The sequence below is a fragment of the Staurois parvus genome, unplaced genomic scaffold, assembly GCF_062004578.1.
Source record: "Staurois parvus isolate SC_StPar_1 unplaced genomic scaffold, SC_StPar_1.0 ptg000192l, whole genome shotgun sequence".
Taxonomy (NCBI): domain Eukaryota; kingdom Metazoa; phylum Chordata; class Amphibia; order Anura; family Ranidae; genus Staurois; species Staurois parvus.
The window spans coordinates 8353471-8366971 of NW_028317988.1; the positions used below are offsets into that span (position 1 = coordinate 8353471).

Consider the following 13501-nt stretch of genomic DNA (forward strand, 5'->3'; position numbering starts at 1 on the left):
AACAGGCAGAAGAGTCTTTGGGATGTGTCTTGTTTTTTCCTACAAAAAGTGGTGTATAGTCCACATGTAGTGGTGAAGAAACCATTTCAAGCAGAGTGCTGCTGTGTGCATCTTTTCTTCCATCCTGGAAATAAATGGGGCATATTCCCATCCAAGAGCTCTAGGAAACAGCTATCTATATTACAGATGAATGGGCCCCAACCACTTGTGCCGGCACAGGAATGTATTGTACAATATATTTGACATTTATGTCTTCCTTCATACAGGCCTGAGGCCTGCTACTCTCCTTTTTGACGCATATTGTGCTTGCTCCATTGCATACATGTGATATATATCTATAGCATAATTTTTGGGATTTCTTGATAGGGATTTGCCATTATGGTTACTGTTTAATCCCTCATATCCTCTATTATGGTATGCCCATGGCATAATTTTTGGATACACCTCCCTAGGGAAGTGTTCACCTGTGTGTTTGTGTTGCAGGGACACTAGACTCATGTAGCCATTTTCCCTGCTACACATACATTTAGACCGGTTTTTGTGTCATTTTAAATGGTTTTAGGTCTGTGTGTATTGTCTCATACTGAGGTGATGGTAAACCAGGGCGAATGCCCATATGTCATATTCATTTGTGTGTAATAAAGCATAATTTTTGGAAATTATTCCCTTAGTGTCACGTTCTGTTCATTATGTAGCCGCTTTTCTGTGAATCTCTTTTCACAACCCTCCTTTTTTGTATGCCTCTTTTGGCTACTGAATGGAGACCATACATTGGGTGACACGTTAATGTATTTAATAACCTCTTTAATAACTATCTTAGTATATTGGCCCCATGAGATGCCCCTAGTACCTTTCATAGGCTTTTTTGGGTGTGGTTTGAGTGTGGGCAAGGACAGATGGACCCCATGATCCCCTTTTGCCCAGGGGCCCCATGAGTTCCCAGTCCGCCCCTGAGCCTGAGTCAGCCCCTCCGCAGCCAGGTGCGCCAGTGAACACTGGAGGGGCAGAGCAGAGAGCCAGTAACTGCTCAGAGCAAAGGGGAGAACAGAGCGATCAGTGGTGTTTGATCATTCAGTTCTCACGGTAGAGCCTGCAAGGGACAGCTGCAGCTGGGATCATTGATGCAGTCATCTAGATGAGTATGATTTTTTTTGCTATTCCCATACTTCTCTTTTAGCAATGTCAGTATGTATTAGGTAACTAAATTGTAACTCTATAACTAATTTACCAATTTTCATAAATTGTAATTCTTTTTAAGCACATATAAGGCTTTTATTTGATAAACATTTTTACTACATTTCATGCTCAGGCTTTTTTACAAGTCAACAAATGGAAAAAATCTTTTTAAAAAATTGTAATTTTACACATAACTGTGCTCATCTCATATTTAAACACTTTTAAAAATTTGTTTTGTTTTAATACAAAGACTGCCAGCTCCAGCTGACTCCGTGTCTCTATCTGTGTAAGGTACAAAGGAAGCTGAAGACAGCAGGTAAGTTTCTAAGCATACCCATGTGATCACTATGATTGGCTGTCATGGTGATCACATGATCTGTAGCCACTTTAATTGCCTCCCGCTCATTAATGTAGATCAGCAGAAGTCCATGACAGGGTTCAAGCACCATCAATTCTGACACCTTCCTGTCAGTAACCCAGTGAACCATTCTTTCATCTCAATGCATTTCCAACATGGGAGGGACATTCAGCAATGCTTGAGATTTTAGTGCAATAAAGGCAGCTCCACACAGGAAGTCATCAGCTTCCTGGATTTCTGATAGATCAACAGTTTTTTGTTTTGCAATTATTGAACAGATATAACAAAACACTTTCAATAATATATTAAATAGGCCAAAAGGGAGCAAATACGAGAAGGTCATTGTTATGGTTTACATACACTTTAAAGTGTATGTAAAAGCAAATATTTTCCTTGGTTTTGAATAGGTTAGGGAAGTGAATGCAATTCCCATTTTAGAGAGTTGTCAGAAGAAGAGGTGTCCCATCTGGAGGATTTTCCTTCACTTCTTGCTCGTGTTAAAACTCTAAAATGTTGGATTTCCTCTTGCATTCTTCCCAGAGACAATGGTTAACAGGAGAAATAAAGAGGGATGAATCTCACCAATGAGGACACGAACAGCAACAATAATCTCTAACCCTTTCGGATGCTACACAAAACTAAAAAAAAAAAAAATACAAATTTTGTCTTAACATAAACTTTAAAATGGTAGTGAAGGCTGAAGGTTTTTTACCTTCATGCATTCTATGCATGAAGGTAGAAAAACTTTCTGTGTGCAGCAGCTTCCCCGGCCCCCTCAAGACTTACCTGAGCCTCATCACGATCCAGTGATGTCCATGACAGCCTCAGCTGTCCCGGGTCTCTGGTTCCTCATTGGCTGATACAGCAAGTGCTGCGAATTATGACTAGCCAGCCAATGAGGAGAGAGAGGGCAGGGCCATGCCATGGCTCCATGTGTGAATGGACACACGGAGCAGTGGTTGCCCCATAGCAAGCTACTTGCTGTGGGGGCATCCAAAAGGAGCCAGGAGCCAGGAGAGCCTGCGAGAAACCCGAGAAGAGGAGGATCTGGGCTGCACACAGCAGGTAAGTATAGACATGTTTGTTATTTTCAAAAATAAAAAATTTACTTTTAGAATCGCTTTAATTTTGATAAAACTCAGGTTTAAGTAAACGGATTTACATCCTTGCACAACTGCAATGTTGCCTTGATTACTTTCTATTTCTTTGCCTTGTGTTGCGCTTGGGAATCAAAGAGAAAATATGGAGGCTACCATTGCTGACCTCCTTTATATTATGATAGCTGCCTGGCTATCATGCTAATTCTAACCAAAAAGGTTGAGTATCTTGCTGCTCTTCCCTATATGAATGCATATACCCAAAGAAACCCCAGTGGGACTTTAATGCAGCAATAGTATCATACATATATTGAAAGAGACATTTTGTTAAGAGATTTTTATCAACTTTATTACATACACATGTAATATTATTATTATTATACAGTATTTATAAAGCGCCAATGGTTCGCTCAGCACTGTACATTACAAAGGGGGACAGAACATGTGACAGAACAATACCAATACAATGCAAAACATGAGGGGATTGAGGGCCCTGCTCTTTCGAGCTTACAATCTAGGAGGGAGGGGATGGTGGCACAGGAGGAGATGGCTGTGGGGGATGGAGTGGTAGGAAGAGTGGAGGAGGTTGGCAGGTTAGCAGGGGGTGGGGTAGGCTTCCCTGAAGAGATGGGTTTTCAGGGTGCGCCTAATGGAGAGGAGAGTAGGTGATAATCTGAAGGGTTGGGGCAGGGAGTTCCAGAGGATGGGTGACACCCTGGAGAAGTCCTGGAGGCGGGCATGGGAGGAGGAGACCAGGGAACTAGAGAGAAGGAGGTCTTGTGAGGAGCGGAGTGTGCGTGCTGGGCGGTACTTGGATATTAGGTCAGTGATGTAGTTCGGGGCAGTATGGTGGACAGCTTTGTACGTCAGTGTAAGGATTTTGAATTTGATCCGTTGCGCAATCGGAAGCCAGTGGAGGGATTGGCAGAGGGGGGTGGCGGAGATGGAGCAGTTGGAAAGGTGAATGAGTCTGGCAGCCGTATTCAGGATCGACTGAAGCGGGGATAGCCAGCGGCGAGGCAGGCCAGTGGGGAGGGAGTTGCAGTAGTCGAGTCGTGATATGATGAGGGAGTGGATGAGCTGTTTAGTGGTTTCTGGGGTTAGGAACGTGCGTATTTTGGCGATGTTGCGGAGGTGGAGTCTGCATGAGTTTGTTAAAGATTGGACTTGGGGCTGGAAGGATAGGTTGGAGTCCAGAATGACACCAAGTACTCTGGCCTGCGGGGCGGGTTTGATGGTGGCGTTGTTGGATGTGATGGAGAAGTCAATGGGGGTGGTGTCCAGGCTGCGGGGAAGACAAAAAACTCGGTTTTGGAGAGGTTCAGTTTAAGGAAGTGGAGCGACATCCAGTCTGATATGTTGCTCAGTATGTGTGTGATTCGGGCGGAGACCGAGGGGGTGAGGTGGGGGGTTGAGAGATAGATTTGTGTGTCGTCGGCATAGAGGTGGTAGTTGAAGCCGTGAGAGTGTATGAGTTGGCCAAGGGAGGAGGTGTAGATGGAGAAGAGAAGGGGCCCGAGGACGGAGCCTTGAGGGACCCCAACAGAGAGGGGGAGTGAGGGGGAGGTGGTAGCATTATAGGTAACGCTGAAAGAGTGTTGTGACAGGTAGGATGAGAGCCAGGAGAGAGCAGAATCTCTGAGGCTGAGGGAGTGTAGTTTCTTGAGGAGGAGGGGGTGGTCGACTGTGTCAAAGGCCGCAGAGAGGTCAAGGAGTAGGAGCACTGAATAGTGGCCATTAGCTTTGGTGGTTAGCAGGTCGTTGGAGAGTTTGAGTAAGGCAGTTTCGGTGGCGTGTAGGGGGCGGAAGCCGGACTTTAGGGGATCGAGGAGGTTGTTGTCGTTAAGGTGAGAGCTTAGGCGGGTGTAGACTAGGCGCTCGAGGAGTTTAGATGTAAATGGGAGCCAGTAAAGTAAGTTCAGCCAGTAAATACATAGTTTCTAAAAAGCTGGCAGCACAGTGGCTAAAGGGTTAGCACTTCTGCCGGGCAGTTCAAGGGTCGTTGGTTCAAATCCCAGCCATGGCACCTCCTGCCTGGAGTTTGCATGTTCTCCCTGTGCCTGTGTGGGTCTCCTCCGGGTACTCCGGTTTCCTCCCACACTCCAAAGACATGCTGGCAGGTTAATTGGATCCTGTCTAAATTGGCCCTTGTATATGAATGTGAGTTAGGGACCTTAGATTGTACGCCCCTTGAGGGTTAGGGACTGATGTGAATGTACAATATATATGTAAAGCGCTATATAAGTACCTGAAATATATAAATAAATAAAAAAGAATAATGCTCTGACAGTATTCTTACAAGAAAACTCTTAATACAAGAATATGAAACCACACAGAAAAAAAAGAAAATACGCTGATGCGTTTCGATCATTCCACATTCTAGATCTTCCTCAGGGGGCATGAAAAACATATGTCAGAGCAAAAGAGGGGATGACTTCCAATATGGGAGGCTGGACACTATGTTCTGGTGGGGTACATCATCCAAGAGGGCAAGTGTGGTCAGATGTAAGTCACCAGACAACAAAGACTAACGGAGCTGCACCAAAACATCCCCCCAACGGGACGTGTCTTGAGCAGGCCAATGTATGGAACAAATAGAATTTCACTCGGTAACGGATGTAACAACTTAAGGAAAGAGAGTGGTAAATTTGAGATATTAATTTCTCCAAGGAATGGAAGTATGTCAAATCCCATGGAACAAAGACCAAAGCGGCCCGTAAGACAAGTCTGCAAGAAGGCACAGAAAAAAAGGTGCTGTAGGGAACAAATCCACCAAATCCCAAATCATTAGTGATGCACAGTGTGAGTCAGAAGTCCATATGTGTTCTGACTCACAGGCTGTCTGTGCATCACTCTGATGATTTGTGATTTGGTGGATTTGTTCCCTACAGCACCTTTTAACAAAATGTCTCTTTCAATATATGTATGATCCTATCCATTAAAGTCATGCAAATTCTATAGCTTTAACACTTTCTGTCACTGACCTAGAATAAATCTGGCCATAGATGATTTGTTTTTTTTTTGTTCAGCCGTTAGGCTGAATGGAAAAAAAAACAACAGATTCCTCCATCCACACAAGCAACATAGATGTTGGAATCATTACTGTCTCTTACATTCCTGTTTAACAATTGTCTTCTTTTGAACAAGAATTGCTACACATGGATCGAAATTCTAAATTAGTTATGGCCAGCAAAAATATGCAGGAAGTTAAGTCAGAGAAAAAGCAATTCCTCCTGATCTCTAGATCAGTGACTGATGCTGTGAAGCCAGAGCATCAACCGAAAAGCCAGTGGAGTTTTTAAAGGCAGTACAGAGAGTAAAAAAAAAAGTAAACTTTAAAGGATAACTTAAGAAACAGTGGAATGAATATATATATATATATATATATATATATATATATATATATTATACAGTCATTAGGCATTCTCATGCTTATTTCTTTTGTTTTTATTGGTATGACACAAAAAACTTAGAGAAACAAAAAGCCAAATCTGACACATCCCACGCAAAACCTCAATAATCAACTGGACAAAATTATTGGCACCCTTAATTTAATATTGGGTAGCCAACCCTTTGGAAAAAAAATTACTGAAATTAATCGCTTCCTGTAACCATCAATGAGCTTCTTACACCTCTACTGGAATTTTGGATCACTCTTCTTTTGCCAACTGCTCCAGGTCTCTCAGATTGGAAGGGTTCCTTTTCCAAACTGCTGTTTTGAAATCTCTCCACAGGTGCTCTATGGGATTGAGATCTGGGCTCATTGCTGGCCAGTTCAGTACTTCCCAGCGCTTTGTCTGAAACCATTTCTGGGTGCTCTTTGATATGTGCTTTGGGTCATTGCTGTAAGACCCATGACCTCTGACAGAGACCCAGCTACATTGCACCCCAGAATTCTTTGGTAGTCTTCAGATTTCATAATGCCATGCACACGGTCAAGACATCCAGTGCCTGAAGAAGCAAAGCAGCCCCAAGACATCAGTGAGCCTCCACCATGTTTGACTGTAGGTTCTGTATTCTTTTCTTTAAAGGCCTCATTTCTTTTTCTGAAAACAATAGAATGATGGGCTTTACCAAAAAAGATGTAATTTTATTTTGTCCATCCACCGCACATTCTACTAAAAGGAGAATTTGCTTCCTCAGACAGGTAGGTAGGTTTTTGCAAACTTCAATCTGGCTTTTGTATGTTTCTGTGTCAGCAGTGAGTTCTTCCTGGATCTCCTACCATAGTGTTCCTTTTCATTGTGATGGCAACATATAGTGTGAGATGACACAGTTGTACCCTGTGCCTGAAGGTCAGCTTGAATTTGTCCGGAAGCTGATTGAGGTTCTTTATCCCCCATGCAAACAATTTTTTGTTGCAATCTTTGATCAAAGTATCTCTTTTATCCACATCCATGGATATTAGCTACAGTGCCATGCGCTGTAAACTTCTTGAAAATGTTGTACACAGTGGACACAGGAGCACTAAGATCTCTGGAGATTGACTTGTAACCTTGGGATTGTCCATGGTTTTCCACAAATTTTGTTCTCAAATCCGCAGATAATTCTTTGCTGCTCTTTCTCTTCTCCATGCTCCATGTGGCACATAGAGACACACAACAGAAAGGTTGAGTCAACTTTTCACCATTTTAACTGGTTGCCGGCCTGATTTCTATATTGTCACCACCTGTTAATTGATACAGGTGAGTTTAATTACAAATTACAGAAGCATCATAAACTTGAAATGCAATTATTTCTTACAATTTGGAGAAGGTGCCAATAATTTTGTCCAATCCATTTCTGGGGTTTTGCATGGAATGTGTCAGATTTGGCTTTGAGTTTTTCCACTTTTTTGTCTCATACCAATACAAATACAAGAAATACACATGAGAATGCCTAAACATTTGTAATTGCAATCATTTTCTGGGTGAAGTGGTGCATTATCTGACAGAAATGCAGGGGTGCCAATATTTCTGTCCATGACTGTATACATTAACATAGTGTTTTGATTCTGCTGTTTTACTGTATCAATTTGGAATACTACTCTGCTATTTTCTGTGCTATATGGACATTACCACTTTGTATGACAAGCTGATTTACTAATACCAAGTGATTGGAGAGCTAGTCAAATATTAATCTGACTTTTGGCCTAGGTAAGGGCCGTACAATTTGGTGCATGGCACTGACAGTGTGCAAGTTATCTTATCTCCTGCAAGGTTTGCAGATCGACGTCTATAAATCAAAAACACAAAAGCCAGGAACCAAGTCACTATTCAGTCTATAGGCTTGTGTACATACATTAAAGTATGAAAATGAAGAAGAAGAATGCCAATTAAACAATAAAGAAACTCAAGGCAAGCATTGTGACCAAATAAAACATCACTTGGAACAGCTAAACTACTACACAAGTACCCTCCTGGGGGGTGCAGGTTGAGACACCCTCTAATGAGGCCATTTTATTAACTGCCTTTCCAAATATCTCCAAGGGCTACCAGCAACAAGTAAAGCTACTAACATTCACTGGGCAATCAATGGTTTGATTTACAGGCTTTGAAATCCCACCTGACTTGTCTAAATCTTATCTGGGAGATTTCCCCTCTCTTCCTGTCAGGACAGGAAGTAATGGAAAATCTCACAAATGAGGAACACAGACAAAAACACAATTAATAGTGTGAGGAAGAGATAGAATCTATATCAATGTTCTTATTGCTGTTCCTGCCATCCTTTGCTGGTGACAGCCACATCCCACATTTCTTGAACAGGCATCACAGGGACAGAAAGTAAAGACACATCTCCCTAGTATGGTCACAGACAGAAAAACCTGGCAGAAAGCTTATTTATTCCCTACTCTATTAAAGAAATACTGCCTGGAGTAAAGCTTTAAGGACAAAGAAAAATGACAAGAGACTGCAAGATGTTTCTAGGTAACAAAATGATTGCCAGATACAGTTGTAACCACTTTCAACTTGTGGGACGTTACAAATGACATTGTATATGACACATGAAAAGTGAAAGGATCCCTGAGAAGTCTTTAAAAAAAGTTTGAGTAGCCCTTGCTTCTAAGAGATTTTTCAACATATATTCAAGAGTTAATCCTACCAAGTCCCGTAACTATGCTACAGGGGAAAAAAAGCAATGGCCAAATTGGACAAAACCACAGCACTCTTTTGTATGCTCAGAGATGACCCTACTAGGTCCTGTGATTATGCTATAGTGGCCACAAACAGAACGAAATGGCTCCTGCACCACATACATTTTTTAGTGTAAGGTTGGGCTAAGTAAACGTTAACCATTTTCATGTGATGTGCCTTCAGGGTCTGCCAGACACAGATGTGGCTTGAGGTAGCCATGTTTGCTATAATACCCTGCACCATAACAACCAATGACAATATGCAGCCTGTGAGCTGAACATACACAGTACTGAACATGCAGGACAGAGTTTTCAGTATGGACACTCCAGCTTCAATGCCACCCCCACAATACCTCCATTAATGTCACCTGAGGTGACCACCAATTGCTTTCATGGATAGTACAGTCCTGTGTGTCTTATACATCATGGATGTTTTATATCCCTGTCTATCTCCACCCCAGGAATAAAACAGTGTAGAGGCCATTAAGCAGTTCTATGACCATATAAAAGAGACACAGATCCTCATCCAAGTGTTCACACAACCAATAGTGTTATACAGATCTTTGATGTGATCCCCAGTATCATGTTTCGGAGTATTTACAGAATGGAATGTGTGTGATTCACATCATACTGCAATCTTCCTCCATTTATGGGTACTCTGTTAACTTGTGATGTACAGAAGATCAAAGATATAGAGGATGAGTCAATGGAATTGTTTTATCAACTGCCACTTCAACACATGGTCTCTCATCAGGTGCCACTTATTTTTAAAGGAAACATTTACTGAGATAAATATGTAGGCTGCCATTGCTGGTCTTCTTTTAAAAATATCAGATGCCAAGCTATCTCTGACTTAAACTCTTTCTGAGCCACTGGCATGAACCAAGTGTGCAAAACAAGCATCCTGACTTCACTCTTATGTTATCTTGCTACATACATGCTGGGCTAGTGACTCAAAAAGCATTAAAATAGACAGAGGGAGGTCAGCAATGCTAGCCTATTTATTTATCTCATTACAGGTTTCCTTTTTGTCTTCTATAGGTTTCCTGGCCAAATTCACAAAGGAGTCCAAAACAACTCTAATGATTTATACCATACAACATGTTTCAAGGACAAAACACGCCCCCTCCCTTCATCATGGCTCAGTAATTTTTGTGTTTAAATGGACCCAGTGAAGCAGATACCTATGAGATCCTAAACCTGCTGCTTATTTCAGAGCTGTCACAGTATGTGAGACTACCATCTTTACAGGGAGAGCTTCCACCTCACAGGAGACTTTGCATGATAAAATAAACTTTCATGTTAGACAGTGATAAATGTTGCAAATGATAGTCATGCTGAGGACTGGTTCCAAGTTACAGAAGGCCCATAGGAATATATTAAAGGGGCTCTAGGAATTGAATGCTTATTAATACAGTGTAGTAAAAGGAAAAAAAAGTAATGTAAAGGGTTTAATGGCTCTGGTTGGGCGTCTCACCGGCAAACATCCCCAGACCAATCACAGTAAAATGGCACACACTGGTTTGTTGCAGCTGTTTTACTGGCACAACAATTAAAACACAGAAATCAATAGGTAACCCTTGTGAAGGTTGGGTGCATGGCAATAGGGTGGTATTGTGCAAAACCAGGGGCAGACTGACCATTTGGAAACTCGGGCACTTCCCGAGGGCCCGGGGTCAGTAGGGGGCCCCATGAGATGCCCTTTGGTACCTTTTTCATAGGCTTTTTTGAGTTTGGGCAAGGACACAGGGGCCCCATGATCCCCTATTGCCTGTGGGCCCCATGAGTTGTCAGTCCGCCCCTGTGCAAAACCCAACATTGAAAAGAAAACCAGCAGACAGAGAAGTAGATTCGGAAGCAGGGTTTACTGAAGTCTTCTATCACCACAAAACTTCCACCAATGCTCCAAAGCATGGTGGCCCTCTTTTTCAAAGTGAAAAAGAGAGCTACAGTGCTCTCAAAACATTGGTGTAACATTTTTGCTGATATAAAACTTCAGTAAATCCTGTTTCAGAATCTACTTTCTGGTTTGTTGGTTTTCTTTTCATTGTTGGGTTTTACTTGCGTAATTCTTCCCTTTTTGATTCCTTTGCAAGCAGTAGGCTTAGAATTTCTCTGACATCTGCTTCCCTGAGTCCATCCAAACACTTTCAGACATTAACCTCATTGAAGGGGAAGCATGTTTTGCCCCAAAATTGCATTTCATGTATCATTAAAGCTGTTTTGGACTCCTGTATGAATTTGGTGTACTGCACTTTCTGTTGGTTTAGGCTCCAAGTTACTAAAGACTGCTATAGACTGTTGGCAAGTAACAGGAGGCTTTTGAGGAGAACATTGATTGATCTGGTTGAGAAACGTTTTCAGTCACTACTTTTCTTAGATGAGTTAAGCAACATTGGCAGTGCAAGCCTAGGCCCCTCTCCTCCGCCCACTAACCTGAGCAAACCTTACAAGTTTTTGGATATCTGCTCCTCAATACTGAAAATGGCAGTCAGATAGCAAATGCATGCCTGACCTCTCTCTGATATCCATGGGTTTCCCTACGCAAGAAAGACAAAATTAATGAAAGGGAAACACATTTATTTTGGATAGCTGCTCTCAAAGTTTCATGAAACATTTAAATATTTATCTATTATTGTTAAAAAAAATCTCCTTTACATTTATCAGTTTATGAAAATGGCATTATTTATGTGTAGTGGTTCTCTCAATCTACACAGGTGCTTTGCCACCCTTGGATCATCGATGGTCAACAAAACATCCTCTAGTAAGTGCTTTGATAGAATTGCCAAGATTTCTCAGACCAACAGACTATCAAGATGCATAAATCCAGTTCTCTTAGTGGGATGATCCGATGGTACGTTTATGCCATCCATGGGCTTCTGTGTGAAATACTGTTTACGTCAACCTGGGACATTTTTGCCACGAAGAGCTGGAAACTGATAGGAGTCAGCAGCATCTGGGCCATTTTCATATATGGGACAGCCATTTTCATAATTGAAAAGATGTCTTTTTACCTGCAAAGGAACTGTCCCCTCATTTTTCGGTGTCTTGTATATACCCTGTGGACATACATCTGGGAATTCTCTACAGGCTACGTGCTGAGGATTTTTGATGCATGCCCTTGGGACTATTCTCATTTCCCTGGAAACATCATGGGCCTTATCACATTGGAATATGCAGTACCCTGGTACTTTGGCTGTATGATAGCAGAGCAGGTGGTCATCAAATACACACTCAGGTTACAGTTACCTCAAGATAGAAACCAAGCAAAATACAAATGAACTGCATATTTTTCAAGTCATGCAAAATTTGACTTGCTATGAAGCCAAAATGACAACACAACATGTATAATTTTTTTAAAAAATGTATAACTCTAGGATCACACTGTTGCAGTGTCTCTATGACTGCGTTTGTGCATTCATTTAAATAGGCTACACTACCTATGGAAAACACGGAAAAGATCCCCACACTTTTGCCAAAATCACAGCCAGGGAAACCGTGTAGTGCGGTTCCCAGCATGCGGTTAACAGTGTGTGGGTGTGCCACTAAGAATCAATGGCATTCCAGTACAGTTTTTTTTTTTTGCTGCAGGTGCGGGAAACTGTGCGATTTACATGCAGGTATACCTAATTTTTGAATGTGATGTATCTAAAATACTTTTTTAAAGAAATTCAAGCAATTACCATAAGCTCTTAAAAGTGGAAGATAAAACGTTCCTGAACTTTAACTTTTCTTGTCTGTCTGCCAAAACAGCTTCCACCTCACCTACACACTGTGTACAATTTGAACTTGAATTGGAGCTTATCAATACATCTCAGTAACCCACAGTGCAGGTGCCACTTTATTGGTCACTGATTAATCGACATTGCAGGGAAGAATGTCAGGGATGACTCATTGTTCAGACTGGAGGTTCAAGTTAAACATCATACAGTTTCTCCTCATTAAGGCACAACCCCTGGTTTCCCCTGGTAAGGCATAAAACAGATTAAGCAAAACAGGGATGTGCAGGGATAGCAGCCTCATGAGTTATCTTCACATCCCCTCTCATTACACAACCACAAATCACCATTGAAATATACAGGTGAAACTCAAAAAATTAGAATATCGTGCAAAAGTTCATTTATTTCAGTAATGCAACTTAAAAGGTGAAACTAATATATGAGATAGACTCATTACATGCAAAGCAAGATAGTTCAAGCTGTTATTTGTCATAATTGTGATGATTATGGCTTACAGCTCATGAAAACCCCAAATCCACAATCTCAGAAAATGAGAATATTGTGAAAAGGTGCAATATTCTCGGCTCAAAGTGTCCTACTCTAATCAGCTAATTAAGCAGCAACACCTGCAAAGGGTTCCTGGGCCTTTAAATGGTCTCTCAGTCTGGAATCACAATCATAGGAAAGACTGCTGACCTGACAGTTGTGCAGAAAACCATCATTGACACCCTCCATAAGGAGGGAAAGCCTCAAAAGGTAATTGCAAAAGAAGTTGGATGTTCCCAAAGTGCTGCATCAAAGCACATTAATAGAAAGTTATGTGGAAGGGAAAAGTGTGGAAGAAAAAGGTGCACAGGCAGCTGGGATGACCACAGCCTGGAGAGGATTGTCAGGAAAAGGCCATTCAAAATTGTTGGGGACTTTCACAAGGAGTGGACTGAGGCTGGAGTCAGTGCATCAAGAGCCACCAAACACAGAAGGATCCTGGACATGGGCTTCAAATGTCGTATTCCTCTTGTCAAGCCGCTCCTGAACAACA

The 13501-nt window shown here is 41.8% G+C and overlaps 1 protein-coding gene across 1 annotated transcript; it reads left to right on the forward strand.

Annotated features, from left to right (window-relative positions):
* The first annotated feature begins 11454 nt into the window (after positions 1 to 11454).
* Positions 11455 to 12470, forward strand: TMEM229B (transmembrane protein 229B). The gene has a single exon (XM_089677852.1). It carries the CDS (start codon positions 11560 to 11562, stop codon positions 12022 to 12024), a length of 465 nt encoding a protein of 154 aa, XP_089533978.1. The 5' UTR covers positions 11455 to 11559; the 3' UTR covers positions 12025 to 12470.
* Positions 12471 to 13501: the final 1031 nt, after the last annotated feature.